Source organism: Penicillium canariense, assembly GCF_028826845.1.
Source record: "Penicillium canariense strain IBT 26290 chromosome Unknown utg000002l_segment0_segment0, whole genome shotgun sequence".
Lineage (NCBI taxonomy): Eukaryota > Fungi > Ascomycota > Eurotiomycetes > Eurotiales > Aspergillaceae > Penicillium > Penicillium canariense.
In genome coordinates, this window is record NW_026622729.1 from 3,597,494 (window position 1) to 3,615,203 (window position 17,710).

Below are 17,710 nucleotides of genomic sequence, written 5' to 3' on the forward strand. Positions count from 1 at the left end.
TAACCCAAACAATATGCAGCTGGATAGGACGCGTCGCGCGTATCGTCAGCGCTCAATTTTTCCTTGACGGGTCTCACGCATTTTTCTCTTTCGTTGCCGTCGGCATTATCTCAAGTATCTCCCATGATATTGCTGGAGAAACATGGACACATCCGAGTCTATTCGGAGGTTTCCGATTGTCTACTCCTAACTTGAAAGGTGAGTGTTTAATTAAAGGAAGTTGAAGGATCAGGCTAATCGGGCCTTGGTTACAGACTTCTGGGCCAACTGGTGGCATGATGTACTTCGACGTCCAATGTGGTCTGTCGCCCAGTGGCTGATGCCTTCTAACAGCTCCAACAAAGCACATATTTGGGTTGTTTTTGCAATAACCGCTGCTTCACATGGTATGGCATCATTTACATCCTCTCGGCGTGTCATACCTGCATCGAGGGTATTTGTCGCCTATTGCCTTCAGCCGATAGCAACAATCTATCAGAAGGCAAACGCCAAGTGGCTTTTATCTCAAGGGAATCAAACCGTAATGGCTAGGCCGTTCATACTCTGGCTTGTTGAGGTGATATCGTCAATTACCTGGCTTATTTTTATACTTCCTTGGCAGTTGGATGACCCTGGCCAAGTGGCTTTTTTTGCATCCTTCCAGCTACCCTGCAGTGTATGGGGCGCAAGGAGCACCAGGTAGCCTAACATCATGCTACACTTTGTCGCCTGCCAAGCGGGACATACTATGTACCCCTGTCCTGATCTGTTTTATGCTATGGCAACCCACACTTCTTCGAACCACAATATATCCGTTGACTCTCTTCCATATACAGTACAATGTGACCTCTCTCCATCTCTGCATCTGCTCTGTCGATGGCTGCGGCGAAGTCACTGTGCCACAAACTCGTCCATGGACATGAGCAAGATGTTGCCCTGCACCACCACACCCATAGAGGTGCATAAGATAGATCCACGTCTCGCTTACAGTTTTGGTGAGGAAGACAGCACCTTGTGTTCTTCGACTCGGATTCCACTGTACCTCGCAAGAACCGTACCAGAGGTTCTAACATATTGTATTAAATAATTGATTTCCCATATGAAGAGGTCTCCTCGTAAGATAAACACTATATGCTCTGTCCTTGTGTGACAAGGTAGCAAATCTTGTGCCTTGAACTAGGAGATACACTTTTCAATAATCGGCTACGAATCGGAAGTCTACAGTAATTTTTGTATTGTAACCACCGCGTCGCTGGCTGTTAAGAATTAGCTACATAGAAAAACCACCGATCAGTTTGCCGAAGAAATTTACTTTTTAGACCATTGTTGCAGTGATCGAAATTCATCCACGCTGGTTAATCACGTCCATACTCGTTTAAGTAGCAATAGTGACTGCGCCACCTGGTGTCTCGCTGATCTGGCTTCCGATGCCTCTTTCCAGCACCAGCACCATTACGATTCCTCAGTGGACGACTTTTGTCAGGTACTCAAATCTGACAACCCTGACCAGCACCCTCACGGATGCTTCGACCTCGACCTACCCCTGGTATTAACTCCGTGTCGATCCCTACGGTCATCGCCATCCCTCCTGGTAAGTTTGTCTGTAAGACCGGTCGAATTGAGAGGTATACATACTGATAACACAATGCCCGGGACGATGGGCCTCTTTAAGGGTGATTGGAGGCACCACTGCTATCATAGATCCAACCATAGCCACTAATCTCAATTCTACTCAGTGATCAAAATGCGGCGAGGAGTGAGCACTAAAACGGAAAGGGAAAGTCAAGCATTGCCAGACATTTCCGGTGCATATGCACCGTAAGGTAGAATATTCTAGTCTGGTCTAATGTTGGAAAGTAACACATTATTCATGCCCCTTTTGTCAGAATGCCGCCTTCTGGTAATTGCGACCACTGCGTGAAATATGTCTTGATCAGCTCAAACATGGTCTTGCACTTAAGAATGTCCGGTCGATCCGCCAAAGCTCTATGGAGATTCTCAGTTCCATGTATCACCATGCCGCCCTGTTTATTATTCCACCAAATAGATCCTTCTGCTAGCCTCTCGGCAACAATCGGAGCAATACCACTTAGACGATGGCCCATAACCTGCGACATTAGCCTCACCCATTCGGACAGCTCCACAGCGTGAAGGGGCGGGGTGGTCAATTGACTGAGCATTTTGAACGTCGTTGAAAGGTCGATATTTTGGCTTTGGTCCGGATGAATTAGGTTATAAGCTTGGCCGAGATTCCTGTTCGACATCGATATGTGCAATGCGGCTGAACATACAAAATCGACCGGAACAAAACAGTTTCGTTGAGCCGGGGGGATTGGGTATGAGCCCAAACTGATACACGTAGACATGAGGCGATTGATAGCATCATCTGCATTTCCAATTCCAGTCACACTGTGCCCCAGAACAAAGCCAGCCCGATGGATCGCGAGTGGAAATCCGTTCGAGATAGCATCCCACGCGATGCATTCCCCAACGTACTTGCTGAGCGAGTAGCCAGTATGGTGCTGCAGTGAGCCAGAGCCCGCCACTGGCCTCTCATTTTCGGACACGTATGTTTGACCGCTTAAGAACCCAGATGGGCCATATGCTGCCATGCCAGAAAAGTAATGAACGGGTTTGAGACGATGGGTATTGGCAAAGTTGAGGACGTTGGTGAGACCCAGAACATTGGTGTCTCTGTGTGTGGAGTAAGGGAGGGTGTAGTTGACGAGCGCCCCCAGATGGAAGATGGCACTGCATTCTGTAGATAGGCGAGTGAACTCAGTGCCTTGCAGACCAAGGCCTTGCTGTGTAATATCTCCTGTAACGGCCTGAATCTTGTCCCAGGAATCCATTGGAATCTGAAGCTTGCTAAATGCCGTTTCAAGTCGCCTTATTGCCGCTGTAGTAGAGGCAGCGCGAACCAAGCAGGTGACCGTGTTGACTTCGGGCAATGATACCAACATTGACAATAGGAATGTGCCCACAAAGCCTGTCGCGCCTATTAACAGTACATGCCCTTCTGTGTCAGTATACCACTCTGGAACTGGCTGTGAAATTGGTCGGATACTCCGTCCTAGCACTGTATCTTGCAAAAACTGAACGTTTTCTCCATCTGATGGGCGACTGCTATCCACTTCGGAAGACTCCGTGTTATTTGCTTGGTACTTGGCACGGAGAGCCTGCACGGTGACGTTTCCGAGACCTCCAATTGTTTGGGCGTTAGAAATCTCCACGATGGGCAACTCGAGACCCAGGTGGCGTCGGTACCAGCTTCTGATCTCGATCATAGCTAAGGACTCGATCACGATATTGAAGACCTCGCTTTCATCCATATCCTCGATTTTGACTAGATGAGAGCCAATTTCCATTCCGATGATTTTGGTAATTCGTTCCTTGGTAGCAGGGTCGTCCAGTATCTCGGGATTACTTTTGACAGCCTCCATCAGCTCCTTAAGATCTCCATCGATCCCAGATGCGCCTGCCTCGTTTGCAGAAACAATATTTGACCAGAGGCTGTAGCGCGCATCCCGAGTCCAAGGAGGCACAACACCCGAGGTGGATAAGGGCTTCGTTGTTCCAAGTCCCACCGCTACCTGACCCGGTCGACAGATTGCCAATTCTAAAGTCTGGAGCAGCTCGCGCTCCTCAACTGTTTGCATAGACGCCGATTTAGCTCGTTGGATGAGCTTCGGCGCATTCTCGTATGCGAATCCTGCATCGTTCATCAATCCGAGGTCGATCACACTTGCCACAAGGCCCTGCCCCAGACGATATTGAACAAAAGCATCGAGAAAGGCATTTGCTGCCGCGTAATTTGACTGGCCAGCATTTCCACAGAGGCCAGCCAGAGAGCCAAAGCATACAAAAAAGTCCAGCTTGCAGTCGGCAACGGCATTGTGCAAATTCCATGTCCCTTGGACTTTAGACACCAGGACCGAGATCCATTCGTCATACGTTATTTTAGAAAGTAGTTGGTCCTATTATCTTTATTAGCTTGTTCGTGCATATAACAGGGGCCACCTTTACCCTTAACACCATGGGCATGTGTATCACACCCGCAATCCGCCTCTTACAGGCCGAAACTGTGCGTCGAACATCCTCCAAGTTGGCCACATTTCCGGCTATAGCTGTCACAGAACAGTTTTGACTCCGAAGTTCTTTCATGTAAGATAGAGACTCTGGAGAATCGCTTGCTGATCGACTGAGAAAGACTAGGTCTCGGGCTCCCTTCTCTACTAGCCAGGTCGCGACCGTACGTCCCAACCCTCCCAACCCGCCAACAATAAGAATAGAGGCATCGGAGGGGAGAGAAATGAAGGTTGAACTATGGCAGACAGGCAGATCTGAGGGATTTTCGGGCATCCTCATTACAATTTTGCCCATATGGTTGCCTGTCTGCATGAAGCGAAACGCTTGATCGACGTTCACTGCATCGAAAATGGTGAGCGGTCGAATAGGCTTGACCTTGCCTTCTCTCAGGAGGTTCATGCTTTCCTGCATCATGCTATATTCCCGGCAGAATTAGCGGAGGAGCAACATCGTGCCTATAGTTTCCAAACCAGATCACTTACCTTCGGTACTGACCAATGTCTTCATCCATGATCTGTTTTGCATCGACTCCTGTGAACGATCTATTTCCCGCAAAGACCTCCATATCTAACTGGCCGTAACCCAAAATATCACGCTTTCCGAGCTCGATCATTCTTCCAAACTTGGCAACGCACCGCCAAGAAAGGTGCAGAAGCTCGCCCGACAGGGAATTGAGAACAATGTCCACTCCGCGATTTTGGGTTTGCTCCATCACACCCTGCAAAAAAGAGGAATCGCGTGAGCTGAATATATGATCCCGAGGAATGCCAAATGTGTCTATGAGATGCTGAACCTTTTGGTCATTCCCAACCGTGGCAAAGATCTGGCTTGTTGATTAGCTTCTGATATCTCTTGGAAGACTGGACCACGCCAATTTACCTCAGCTCCTAGCATCTGACACACTTGAATGGCTGCGATTCCGACGCCGCCACATGCACAGTGTACCAAGACCGACTGGCCTTGCCGCAGGTTGCCGATGTGGACGAGTGAGAGGAGGACAGTGCTGTAGACACATGCTACGGTGGCCGCATCATCCAATGACATTCCATCGGGAACAGGAAAGCAACGCTCGCCCGCGATTACCTTGCGAGTGCACAGAAGCCCATCGCCGGCGACAATGACGGCATCACCAACACTGAAATCTTTCACCGATGATCCCACTCGGCGGATGACACCGCTGGCTTCAACGCCAAATTCACTCCTATCACCAACGACACCCAGAGCAACCATCATATCCTGAGTTTTTCTGGTCAGCAAGTAGCTTTCTTGTACGTTTTTCAAAGCCACCACTTACTCGAAAGTTCAGGCCCACGTACTTCATATCAACCTCAACCTCATGATCTTGCATTGGACGGAAAGGCTGTTCTAGCCAGGCAAGCGAGTTCAATAGTCCATAGGAGCTAATGTCAAGGACCTTATTGTCGCAGTTCTTAGGTTTCGCGGCGGACAACTCCTGCCTAGCACTGGCCCAGTGGGCTCTGCCAACGTGAAGCTTGCCTTGCTCTAATGCAAATTCGCGGTCTGGATCCAGCAGTAAACAGGCTCTCTGCCGATTAATATGCTCCAGAACGCGAATGACGGCGTTCACTGAAGTATCGTCGAAATTATCCAGCTCGAGGGTGGAAAAGTCGGGCGTCACCTCGTGTCTGATTGTCCGAATAACTCCCAAAGCCAAGCCAAATCGGGCATCATTGCATGACATTTGCGAGCTCTCGGTAATCCAGAGAACATGGGAATCTGTGATGTGGCTAACGAATTGCTGAAACTGAGCAAATCTTTCTGTGGAGATGTTGTCGAAAAACGCACCCTCCAAGTCAATGACGGATATCACATCCATTTCTGGAGGTGGCCGTTGTCCTAAGGCGAACCACGTTACAGAGTGTCCTTTCGTAGCTAGCTCGTCTGCCACCTTTTGAGCCCAGACCGGGGCAGTGGTCAAATAGAGAAACGCAATTTCTCTTAAAGGGGTGATCGGAGGATATGGCCGTGATACAATCGCCGTGCCGACATGGTATAACGATGAGTCGTTCACAGTCAACATGTCAATTTCATCAAAACCGTTATCTTGGACCTCAGTCTTCCATTGCTCGGAGGAAATTGAAGGCTTGCTGCAGTTCATATTTTGCTGTGCCCACCACTCTGGGAAAACACCCATAACAAACGTTACCAGCGGGTTGGTCGAGAAGGTTCCTTGGTAAAATAGCCGTCCGCCAGGTGCAAGTAGTGTATATAGATTTTTCAATGAGGGGGACATAGGCATGTCTGCATCAAATGCCTCGGAAGCGACGATCAAGTCATAGCTCTCGGGCTCCAAGCCCTGTTCAATGGGATCGCGAGCGATCTCAAGCAGCATGTAATCGATATCGGGAGCCCATGTGAGTTTCCCTTTTGCATTGGAGATGCATTCTTCCGACTTGTCGGTGACTGTGTACCTCGAATACATGGGAGTACCGTCCTTTGACGTCAGACCACACAGAGCTTGGATAGCTGCAAATCCATTGCCTACCCCAACCGCAAGCACTCGTATCATCGGGTTAGAATGACCAAGAAGAGAGAAAAAGTCTCTACAGCCTGCGTTGGCTGCCAGTGACTGGTACAAACATAACAGGCTTTCTTTTTCATCACCCACATCTTCTGAGGTAATGTTTCCTTCAACAAGATCGACTGAAAGCGCTGCAACCTTTCGTGCTAGGCTCAACACGGCAGACAGTTCAGGGGTATCCCTCTCCATTTCCTTGATGGCCTCAAGTAGATGATCATCTTGACAAAGAGCGTTCTTGCAGTTATCAACATTCTCCCTTGAGTCCGCCTGCAAACAGATCCATCGTTGATATTCTTCCAAGTGAGGATTGTTTGGCTGCAGTGACCGAATATTTGCCGCAGTCTCCATGATTATGGATCTCAAGACCACTTCCATGAGCTGTGATGAGCGGCCGTTCAACAAACGAGGCAGCAATTCCTCGCTTAATGAGATCAGATCGATGTGTGGTTTCCAGTCCAAGCTGGCAATCATGTAATCACTTCCCTCTGCTCCATCTGACTCTTCAACTGCAAAAAGCATTCCATTTTCCATTGAGAGGATTACCTTGTCATCTGATACCATTGTTGCATTGCCAACGATCGAGTCGCTGGCAGGATTGCAGGACGCATCGATGTGCATTGTGCCTTGGCCCGGGCCGATGTATATGCTTTCAATCGCCACGGGCATGCAAAGCTTTGTCAAATAACGAGACACTCCGCGTGTCATTGCAACGCCAAGCATCTGAAGATTTTGGTCGATTATTATCGGATGGAGAGCATATGTACTGGATTTTCCTGCATCCTTCTCATTGCTATATTGGACACGGGCACCTGCCTGGGGGCTGCAGGGATTGGCAGAAATATTCTCCAGTCTTCGGAACTCAGGGCCAAAGTTAAGGCCGTGTTTTTTCATCGTCTCGTACCAAGCGTTTGAAGAGACCATCCGCGGATAGGAAATGCATTTGTGAGGTTGGTGCTGCTTCACCGCGCCCGCTCTGATTTTTCCACTGCAGTGTTTTTTCCATGACCCGCTCTGGTATGCCGTGATGGTAAAATCGTACCAGGCAGAATCGGCAGTAACAGTAAGCTTTGCCGGACGAAGGCTGGTCACTAGCTCTGCAGCTTCAGAATCTTGCAGCAGGAGGGGTGTCTTTAACGTCAGGTTATGAATAGTGTATTCGTCCGATCCCGTCGTCTGTCGAATTGCCTCGCCGGCCATGGCGATGTACCCGGCGCAGGGGAAAACGAGCTCTTTTCCGATCATGTGATCCCATAGCCAGGGCACGTGTCCCACGAAGAGAACCCTCCTCCACGAAGGCTCTATATCTGTGGATTCCAGAGACCGAGGACCTAAAAGCTCATGGTGAGGCTCGTTAGGGGCTCTCCATTCTCGGACCAGCCTAGTTACGCTGAAAGAACTTTCCTCGTGTAACCAAGAGTAAGCCGGAAGATCAGTCAGAACTGAATTGCCTGTTGTGCCGTTGATCACTGATAGGTCAACAGACGCGCCGTTTGTATGAAGTCGCCCAGCAGTAGTGAGAAGAGCCTTCCATTGCGGCTGGCCACGAACAAGAGTTGGAAAATACTTTGAAGCCTGATCATCGTCGTGTTTCCGCAGGATCTGACGCAATGGGCTTAAAAGAGTTGAGTGGGGCCCGATCTCGACAAAAATCGTTGGCGAGTGTGTATCTCGAAGCAATCGTTGGACGGCTCCGTTGAACAACACCGTGGATTGCAGATTCTCTCGCCAATATTCTGCATTCAGGATCAATGGATCAGATATGACGCCTTCTGTCACGGTTGAATAGAGTGGTATCATGGCGCCATTATGAGACATGAATGGTATCATCAACTTCTCGTAAATTGTCCCCGCATCCTTCATGCTCTCTATCGAAATGTCAGACGCATGCTTCTCAAGCGGAAGAAGGGGACCACACTACCGGAATGATATGCAACAGAGACCTTGAGTCGTTTCAAAAATGTATCCGGATCATCTACCTGAATCTGATTCAGGCCCTGGTCCAGCGCATCCACATTCCCAGAGAGTGTTACGCTCTGTGGACTGTTGTCACACGCCACGGTCAGACCACTAAGCAAGTACTTTCGAACTTTCTCAATGGCGAGGCCAACCGCGGCCATGCCACCGGGCTTCACAGTCGACTCACTGATGGCCTTGCCTCCGGAAGTAGGATATGGCAATGGCCACTCTAGCATTGATTGCACCAGAGGCATAGGCTGCCGCAATTTCACCACTAGAATGTCCAATGACTGAAGCCGGTCGAATGCCCCATTCTGCGAGAAGGTCGACCAGTGCAATTTGGACTGCTGTTGAGAGCGGCTGTGCAAATTCGGGGTTCTGGATCCTGCTTGATTCATCGTCTTTCAAGAGCTCTTCTGGAGTCGCCGTTAAGTCATTATCTGAGCTTGTCTTTGGGATGGTATATTGGGAGTTACCTTCTAAGTTCCAGGAAGGAGGATTCGTGAATCTAGACAACTCGTGATCCAGGGCTTTAATACTGCTCAGAAAGCGAGTAGATGCCGACATCAACTCCTTCCCCATACCCGCCCATTGTGCACCTTGGCCAGTGAAGACAAAGGTGATACTGGACGGTACGTCACGCGCCCTTTCAAAGTCCGACAACTCGCCATCTTGGTCCATAATCGCGAACGCTCGATGCGCCAGATGCTCCCTTCTAGTGCCCAACGTATATGCCAGGTCATTCACTGAACATGGAATCCGCGCAGTGTATTGCGTCAACTCACCAATGGCCTTTTGCAAAGATTTTGTGCTCTTGGCAGACAGGACCAAGACTCGAGCGCCTGTTGGAGGGGATGCTTGCTCCGTGTTGGTTTGGGACATTGACGAAAAAGACTCCAAGATTACCTGAATAAAGTGAGTAAGCATAACGGCAATTATTCAATACGCCCGCGACAGGAGACTCGCACATGCGCATTCGTTCCGCCTATCCCAAAGGAATTCACGCTGACTCGTTCACATCGATCCTCAGGCCAAGGGGTTGGCTCTAGTGGCACTTTTAGGCCTGCCTCCTGAAACGGAACTTTCAAGTAAAACTTTCAGTGAGTAGTAGTTATACGAGGTCAGTCAGTAGAATCAACTTACTGTTTGGATTTGGGCTTGAGAAGTGCACATTTGGGGGAATTATCCTCTTCTCTAGGGCGAGGGCAGACTTGATGATGCTAGTTAATCCTGACGCACCCTCTGAGTGTCCAACATTTGGTTTCACCTAGCACATCCTTAGCAAATTGGCAGATAAGCAACATCTGGATCGACAAACCGCCCCAATATGGATACCGTCTGGGAATACTTTAGCAACAACCGATGTTTCTGCCGTATCGCCAGCAATGGTTCCAGTTCCATGACATTCAAAAAAGCCTGTCTTGGATATATCCTCAATTCCAGCCTTTCGGTATGCACGGCGAATAAGGCGCTCTTGGGCCTCTGAGCCGGGCGTTGTGATACTTGGTGTCTTTCCATCACAGTTGACAGCGGTGGATCGAATCACGGCGCGGATAGGGTCACCCTGTCGCAGAGCTTCCGATAAAGGCTTAATGTAGATAGCGTTGATCGCTTCTCCTCTACCATAGCCATCAGCGGTGGCATCAAATGTCTTACATCTTCCATCGGGTGATAAAATCATGTTGTCTGAAATAGACATGGTCATGGTGGGCGTCAAGATAATGTTCGATCCAGCGACAATGGCGGAGGCACATTCACCACTATACAATGCCTGACAGGCCTCATGTAACGCGACCATAGACGACGAGCAAGCCGTTCGATATGTGATGCTGCCGGTTATATGAGAATCCAGATCATTTATGGTGTCTTAATCGGTATCGCTCACCTGGGTCCTCGTAAATCATATTCATACGACACGCGATTGGAAAGCGCAAAGTCTCCGGCGCTTACGACGTGAAATCGATCAATGTGCTGCGTATCCTTGCTGGACATCTCCAACCAATCTTCACCAAAAACACCAACATAGCATCCGATGCTCTCTCCACGCCAGTTTGTCTGGCCGCCAGACTCCATACACTCCCATACAACCTCCAGAAGGAGTCTCTGCTGTGGGTCCAGTTTTGCTGCTTCAGTCTTGCTCATGGAAAAGAACGACCGGTCGATGTGGCCGATATCTTCCTCCAAGAAATACCCATGCCGAGTTTTGACTGTGCCCGGTCGAATGGCATCGTAAAATGCATCCGCGTCGTATCTGGTTTCTGGAACCTTGCAGTGTCCATCCTTTTTGTTGATCAACATCTCCCAGAACTTTTCCACCGTGTTTACCCCTCCGGGGAGTCGCACAGCCATGCTAACGATTGCAACCGGAAATGGGACCTCCTGAGCGCTCACTTGCCCGCATGCATTTTGGAACGATTCACTTGACGATGCATGAATTCTTGCGGCTGCAGAATCGATAGAAACTTTTGGCCGTGCTGATACATCGGGAACGGGGTAAGGTGGAATAGGCGGCATCTCGGACAATTTTCAGTCAGGCTATAGGTTGACCGGGACGGGGATTCAAACAGTATGGAAGTAGAGTCATGATAAAAAAAAGGATTTAAAGGGAATATCTAGAATTAAAATATGCATCGGATAATTGGACCAGCAAAAACATCGCTTGACACACATCTAAACGGTCCTCAACGGGCAGTCATCTTCTCCAGCCAACATCACATCGGCCCACAATGGGTGATGTGTAATTTTTTAGGATAGTCCAAGAATCTGCAATTATTGACACGTCTTCATCCAAGGTTTCGTGGGAATGGAAATCATCCAGGGCTAGCTTTGACAGCTTGTCAAGTGGGCCGTGGGTTTAGAACAGCCAGGTTGAGCAATCAGGTTCTATTGGCAAGATAGACACATCTTTAAATTTTTCACTGTGGCTCTAGAGCATCTATGCTCGGAAGATCTTCAGTCGTCATGCAGGGGGAAAGCCCCTTGCATGTGGCACCCCTAGTTCGATAGCAGCTGTATTTCCCGCATCAATAAATCTGCTGCTCATCTGAGTTGCAGAGCGCTAGGCTTGGAAAGGTCTAGGCTCGCCTTAATTTCCTGTGATAGCTAGGTATATCTAGGATGGCCGGCTCAAGTATAGGGCCAAACTAGTTCGCTGCTGTCAATGGTCCAGCGACAGACTAGCGAATCCTAAGACCTGCCACTGCTGCAATAACAAGCCGCCTAAATCCTAAATCCTCCTGCCAAAAACAAAAGTCTCTCCTTTTTGTAAATATTGGCATGTTAGATTTTTAGTACCGTAGTATATAACAGTCTATTGAATTGACTTTTCCGTAAGACTCATCCCCTTATTACTTCTCAATTGCTCAATCCGATTTCCCATCATCATCTCCACGATGTGTCTACTGAGCACTTTGGTCACTCTCGCGTCTCCGTTTTTAGCGGTCTCCGCTGCATTCTCAGTGCAGGCAAACAATGTCCTTACCAGCATCTCTGCTATCTCCGAGATCGTGCAAGCGAATGAAGATGCCATAACGCGCTATCAGGGCGGCACAATGGCCGCTATCCTTATGGGGCGTAAAGCTACGATCCTTGGCATGCTCTGAGAGAGGCTCATGCCAATCTCACTGACACTAAATTCTCTCCGAAGGAATCTGAAGAATTGTCCGCCAATTTACCTCCCTGAACCAAGCTTTTATGAATTTGTTGGATTTATATAAAGAAAAGGCTTATGCTCTCTAAAATCTAAATACAGTTTACAAGTGATCTAATCTTCAATCTTGACTAGGCTTCCCTGCTAAATCAGGCTGTTGTAAGCTTTCTTGTTCGGATTATTATGCAGGCCTTGTTCCGAGAGGCAGATGACTATTCTGCCGCGCTTCAACTGCTGATGCCTGATAAATGCATCGCTCCCATGAAGCAGATAACTATTGATCATAAAGCTGCCTGGAATGAGGCGTTCGAAGCGTATGATCCTACGCGCAACTCAGAGCCAACCCAGCAATGGAGAACAGCGTTGTCTGTATTTTCGCCAGCTCTGTCCTATCTTATTGGAGAAAATGTAATCTCCGGATTTCTACCTGAAGCGAAACAGATCCTGTGGAGTGCGAAGATTAACTTCTATCCTCAGCCGGCTTGGCTTACGCTTGTGTGTGTCACTGTGTGTGTGTGTGTGTGTGTGTGTGTGCTATACTTGTCATGATGGAATATGTCGAAAACTGCAAAGCTCGAGGTCGGACATGAAAGACGGGCGAAAAGGGATATCGGCCATTAGCTTTTTGATTTAATCAAGACGGCATCCAGCATCCAGCATCTATGAAGATAACTCACGTATAATATGAACTGCTGTCTAGCTGTATTTGCTGTCTATCTCCCCTTATTAAGATAGGGATGATGATGAAAATGAGTTTCGCGGCATTTATAGCGCATTTAAAACTCACAAAAAAAGATGATAAGATCCTTTATGAGGAGTTCGATGCCGCTCTCCCGGCCTTTACAGGACTTAGGAGTATATATTCTAGCAAAATGAAAGGTATGTACGGGTTCAAATTGAGAGGCAAACACGTCGGGCGGACAGAAATCATCGACAGCGTTCAAAGATAAGATTACAAGAAGGATATTGATTGTATAAACCCGTTAGTTATGGCTTCAGACGTGATGAACCATTGTTGCCGCGAAGTTACAAAGAGAGGGGTGAGTATATTCTCCATCCAACAAGGCAGATATACAGGCAGAAATAGGAACCATTCCTTTTTGGGAAGTGTTATGTTTGGTCTGTTTGCATACATAATCACATGACCAGCCTCGTCGCATTTTCGACCGCCTGATGAAGCTCTCGTTGTCGCGTCAACTTCACCTACCCAGCTCTCGCTTGCTGCCTGATCAGACTCTGGTGAACCAATTTTGATCTTCGCCCTTTAACGAACGCTTATTTAATTGTGCGCTCAACTGATTGCCTCGCGCCAAACCGATTTGCGAAGCGCTTTTGTTCGGGTGGCGCAACGAACCGTCTATCTTACGTTTCTCGAAGTCTGTCACTTGAATCTATCGCCTCTCACAACTCCCTATCCAAAATGCTCCCAACAATTACTCAAGACTCACCGCTTGCGGCTGCGGTCGCCAACGTTGTTCGCCCAAAACTGGTGGAAATGGGCTGGAGCACGGACGACGGCCAGGAGTCTGCTCTCATTGAATACATTGTCCTGATGCTTGTTAACGGCAAGACTCAAGAACAACTAGCAACTGAGCTGTCTAACGATTTCCTGGGTCTGGAGGAAGGTGATACACAAGCACTTGAGTTTTCCAGGTGGCTTTTTGGACAAGTTGAGATCCTCGACCACCAAATGAATGGAGGTGCAGCGGCAGCGAACGACTCTTCCACCCAGCAAGTGCCGTCTGCTATCGGCCAGGATTTCGCTCAGCAAGGGAACGGACTTGATGCAGAGATGGGCGATGCGGTTGATTCTATGTGAGTTTGCCATTCCTTTTTAAGGGTGATTTTTGTTCACTGACCATTGTCTTTGATAGCCCCACTGGACCCAAGGCGATGCGCAACGGCCGACAGGGTGGCCGAGGACGAATGCTGAACCATATCAACCGCAACATGGACCGCGCAGGCGATGGAGCACTTCATCGTGTCCGCGGACAACAAGGAAATGCGCGCATCGGAGGCCAGGGCCAAACCCAAATGAAGGGTGGCCGAGGTCGTGGAGGTCGACACATGGGTGGAACGGGAATGTACGGCAACATGAATGCGGGCATGCAGATGAGCCCCGAGAATCAAATGCAGATTATGTCCATGCTGGAAGAGCAGGCACGGATGATGTCTCAACTCATGCCTGGCTTCGTTCCTCCAGCCGTCAACCCGGCCTTCCAGAATGGTGGCCAGCAGGGCCGTTCACTTTTCGACCGTGTCGAGCACCAGGGCCGACGTGGTGGACGTTTCCAGGGGCGCGGAGGATCCCAACAGCGAAATAAGGGTGGGGACGCCGCTGATGTCGACATGGACACCGGAATGGACGGCGAGCAGGATGAAAGCAATACCGACAGCATTTGCCGCTTCAACCTCCGCTGCACTCGCAAAGACTGCCCATTTGCCCACCAGTCTCCCGTGGCCCCTGAAGGTACATCTATCGATGTAGCAGATGTCTGTTCATTCGGTGCCGCTTGCAAGAATCGGAAGTGCACTGGTCGCCACCCGTCTCCAGCCGTCAAGTCTGCCCACCAAGCCGAAGAGATGTGCAGGTTCTTCCCGAACTGCACTAATCTACACTGTCACTTCAAGCATCCCAGTATGCCACTCTGCCGTAATGGCGCCGACTGCACGACTGAGGGTTGCAAATTTACCCATGTTCAAATCGCCTGCAAATTCAACCCCTGCATGAACCCCAGCTGCACATACAAGCACGCTGAAGGTCAGCGCGGATCTTTCGGCGATAAGGTCTGGACCTCCAAACAAACAAGCGAGCGCAAGTTCGTTGAGGATGCAGACGCGACGGAGGAACTCATCAAGCCTGAGACGGCGGACGGTTCGCAAAGCCAGGAGCTTACCGCGTGACTACGCCTGAATTGATGGGTGTCAAAACGATCTAACTGCGAGAGAGAGAGAGAGAGTGCTCCTCGATGGAGTAATATTGTACACAATCTGATCCGTGATGATGAATGGTGATTAGGAAGGGCGTTCATACTTTATGCATTTGCTTGTTTGAGCAGGACGTTGGGGTCCTAATTTCTGCCTGTACATAGATATCCCCTGATATTCATGAAAAGAAGGACGCGAGCGCAAAAAATTTCGCTTCGCACGACATTTCCAGATCTTTTTTCATGAATTTTTGTGAAGACCGTAGAACCGTATGACATCTAAGGTGCCCAGCGGATGCCGGGGGTTGGAGTGGCTTAAGTAAGTCGTGGCGCGGACTCCCCCGGGACTTTTGAGATCGCCGCATTTCCACAACACCTTGCAGCCCCATTGTCTTTCTGTTGAGATGAGGCTACTGTGCGCCTCTAATGGACTTCGATCCACTCACAGGGCGTTAGTTTCCGCAACCCGGTACCAACAACGCGCCTACAATGCCGCCGTGATCGGCGCCGGCATCACTGGCCTAACGGCCGCCTGGCAGCTAGCTCAAGACCCCACATGCTCCAAGGTCACGCTGTATGAGAAGTCAGCACGCCTGGGTGGTTGGCTCGAGTCTGAGACGATTCCAGTCGACGGTGGAGATGTGGTCTTCGAGTATGGCCCGCGCACCTTAAGAAGTGCCATGCCGGCATCGCTGCCGCTGCTCTATTTGGTACTTGTGCTCCGGGGGCCGTCCTACCTCGCGAATTGGAAGTGCTGATATTGTCCCTGTCTATAAGGTCTCAAGCCTAGGGCTATTCAACGAACTTATCACTACCTCCAGGCGAAGCCCCGCGGCGTTGAATCGTTACATCTACTACCCGGATCACCTAGTCCGGCTGCCCACGCCAGACCCAGGTCTCTCAATCACCGAAAATATCCAGAATATTTACAAGGCCGTTATGAATGAACCACTATTTGAAGGATTGGTGCCAGGTATCCTCCTTGAGCATTCCAAACCCGCGCGACCGCCAGAGCTATGGGGTGGGGATGAGTCCGTCGCTCAATTCATTTCTCGGCGATTCAATCACAAAGTTGCGGACAATCTGGTTTCAGCAGTGATGCACGGCATCTATGCTGGTGACATTGATCGATTGAGTGCGCAAATGCTCTTGGGTGGAATCCGCAATCTTGAAGATGGCGGCGTCCTCTACAGTCTACTGATGAACTCAATGATGGGCAAGAAGACAAGGCTAATGGACGATTTCCTGGCCGTGGACGCAATCTCCAAAACACCGGAATCTTTAGATCGCTCCGAGGATATTTTCAATGTGGTCAAGAAGGCTAGCACCTTTACCTTCAAGCGAGGAACACAGCAGCTTGTCGAGAGCTTAGTTGACGCGTTGAACACATCTAACAAAGTCGATATCATTATCAACGCAAATATCAAATCCATGGATCGGCCGGAGAATCCTGGCCACAAAATAAAGGTAAATTTTAACCACCACTCCCTTATATCAAGCTAACCATAGCTATAATTAATCTAGATCGATTCCGAAGCAAATGGCGTCCAATCCTACGACAATGTCATCGCTGCGGTTCCTGCGCCGGCTTTGGCCCATATTATGGACCCTACGGCCCGCTTCACCATGGAAGAAGTTGTGGATCAAGTGGGCAGGACTTACTACCTCGACGTGCAGAATCACTCCAAGCCCGTCACAGACACTCTTGCGAGTCTTCAGCTGCATAGCAGCGCGTCAACCGTAATGGTCGTCAATTTGTATTACCAGAATCCCAACCTTCTGCCCGTCGAGGGCTTTGGATACTTAATCCCGCGCTCTATCCCATTCGAGCAAAATCCTGAATGTGGTCTGGGCGTTATCTTTGCCTCAACATCCAGCGTTGGCCAGGCTGCCATGGCTCCATATGAAACCGTGTCGCAAGATTCGGCCCCTGGCACGAAGATCACGATCATGTTCGGTGGCCATTACTGGGACGGGTGGAAAAAGGAGGATTATCCAGACCACAAAACCGCCGTGCGCATGGCTCAAACCATGCTGGAGAGACATATCGGCATCACAGATACCCCGGCAGTCGCCCGGAGCCGTTTGCAAGAAAACGCTATTCCGCAGTACAGACCGGACCACCTCACAAACATGTACAAGCTGTCATTAGCCGCCAAGGAGGAATACCACGGCCGGCTTGTCCTTGCTGGCAACTCGTATAATGGTGTCGGCGTGGGCGACTGTGTCCGACAGGGGATTCTCGCTGCTACTTATGGCGTTGGTCGACATGAGCTCCAAGCTGGTCCTGGTGATTGGTGCCCCTGGAAGGACTGGGATTATCGGAGATGGGACTTAAGAGGTGGCATTCCTACTGCGCCCGTGCGGCTGTTCGAGTCCAGTGTTTGAACTAGTCACGATCATTCATCCTTCACCCAACCTTCGCCTTGGATGCCCGGTTCTCTTTCATGATCAGTTTTTTCTCTAGCGGGGTCAGGATTTACTTGGTCATATTGTACATTAAAAATGATTGTAACATAAGTGTGCATTGAAATCTAGACGCTAAATGTAGAACCTCAGGGATAAGAG

The 17,710-nt window shown here is 49.5% G+C and overlaps 4 protein-coding genes across 4 annotated transcripts; 3 read left to right on the forward strand and 1 right to left on the reverse strand.

The window, feature by feature from the left end:
- Positions 1-1,847: 1,847 nt before the first annotated feature.
- Positions 1,848-11,080, reverse strand: N7482_004490 (uncharacterized protein; the record flags this gene model as incomplete). The annotated part of the gene is made up of 13 exons (XM_056686615.1): positions 1,848-3,956; positions 4,006-4,100; positions 4,236-4,483; positions 4,551-4,891; positions 4,948-5,304; positions 5,363-8,475; positions 8,529-8,650; positions 8,754-8,982; positions 9,043-9,472; positions 9,535-9,647; positions 9,710-9,833; positions 9,885-10,395; positions 10,452-11,080. The coding sequence occupies 13 exons, from the start codon at positions 11,078-11,080 to the stop codon at positions 1,848-1,850; spliced, it is 8,421 nt and encodes a 2,806-aa protein (XP_056545357.1).
- Positions 11,081-11,958: 878 nt separating this feature from the next.
- On the forward strand, positions 11,959-12,168 carry N7482_004491 (uncharacterized protein; the record flags this gene model as incomplete). Its single annotated transcript, XM_056686616.1, has 1 exon — positions 11,959-12,168. The coding sequence occupies one exon, from the start codon at positions 11,959-11,961 to the stop codon at positions 12,166-12,168; it is 210 nt and encodes a 69-aa protein (XP_056545358.1).
- A 1,467-nt stretch (positions 12,169-13,635) lies between these two features.
- Positions 13,636-15,119, forward strand: N7482_004492 (mRNA-binding protein NAB2; the record flags this gene model as incomplete). Its single annotated transcript, XM_056686617.1, has 2 exons — positions 13,636-14,030; positions 14,090-15,119. The coding sequence occupies 2 exons, from the start codon at positions 13,636-13,638 to the stop codon at positions 15,117-15,119; spliced, it is 1,425 nt and encodes a 474-aa protein (XP_056545359.1).
- Positions 15,120-15,546: 427 nt separating this feature from the next.
- On the forward strand, positions 15,547-17,530 carry hem14 (oxygen-dependent protoporphyrinogen oxidase; the record flags this gene model as incomplete). Its single annotated transcript, XM_056686618.1, has 3 exons — positions 15,547-15,852; positions 15,920-16,609; positions 16,667-17,530. The coding sequence occupies 3 exons, from the start codon at positions 15,547-15,549 to the stop codon at positions 17,528-17,530; spliced, it is 1,860 nt and encodes a 619-aa protein (XP_056545360.1).
- Positions 17,531-17,710: the final 180 nt, after the last annotated feature.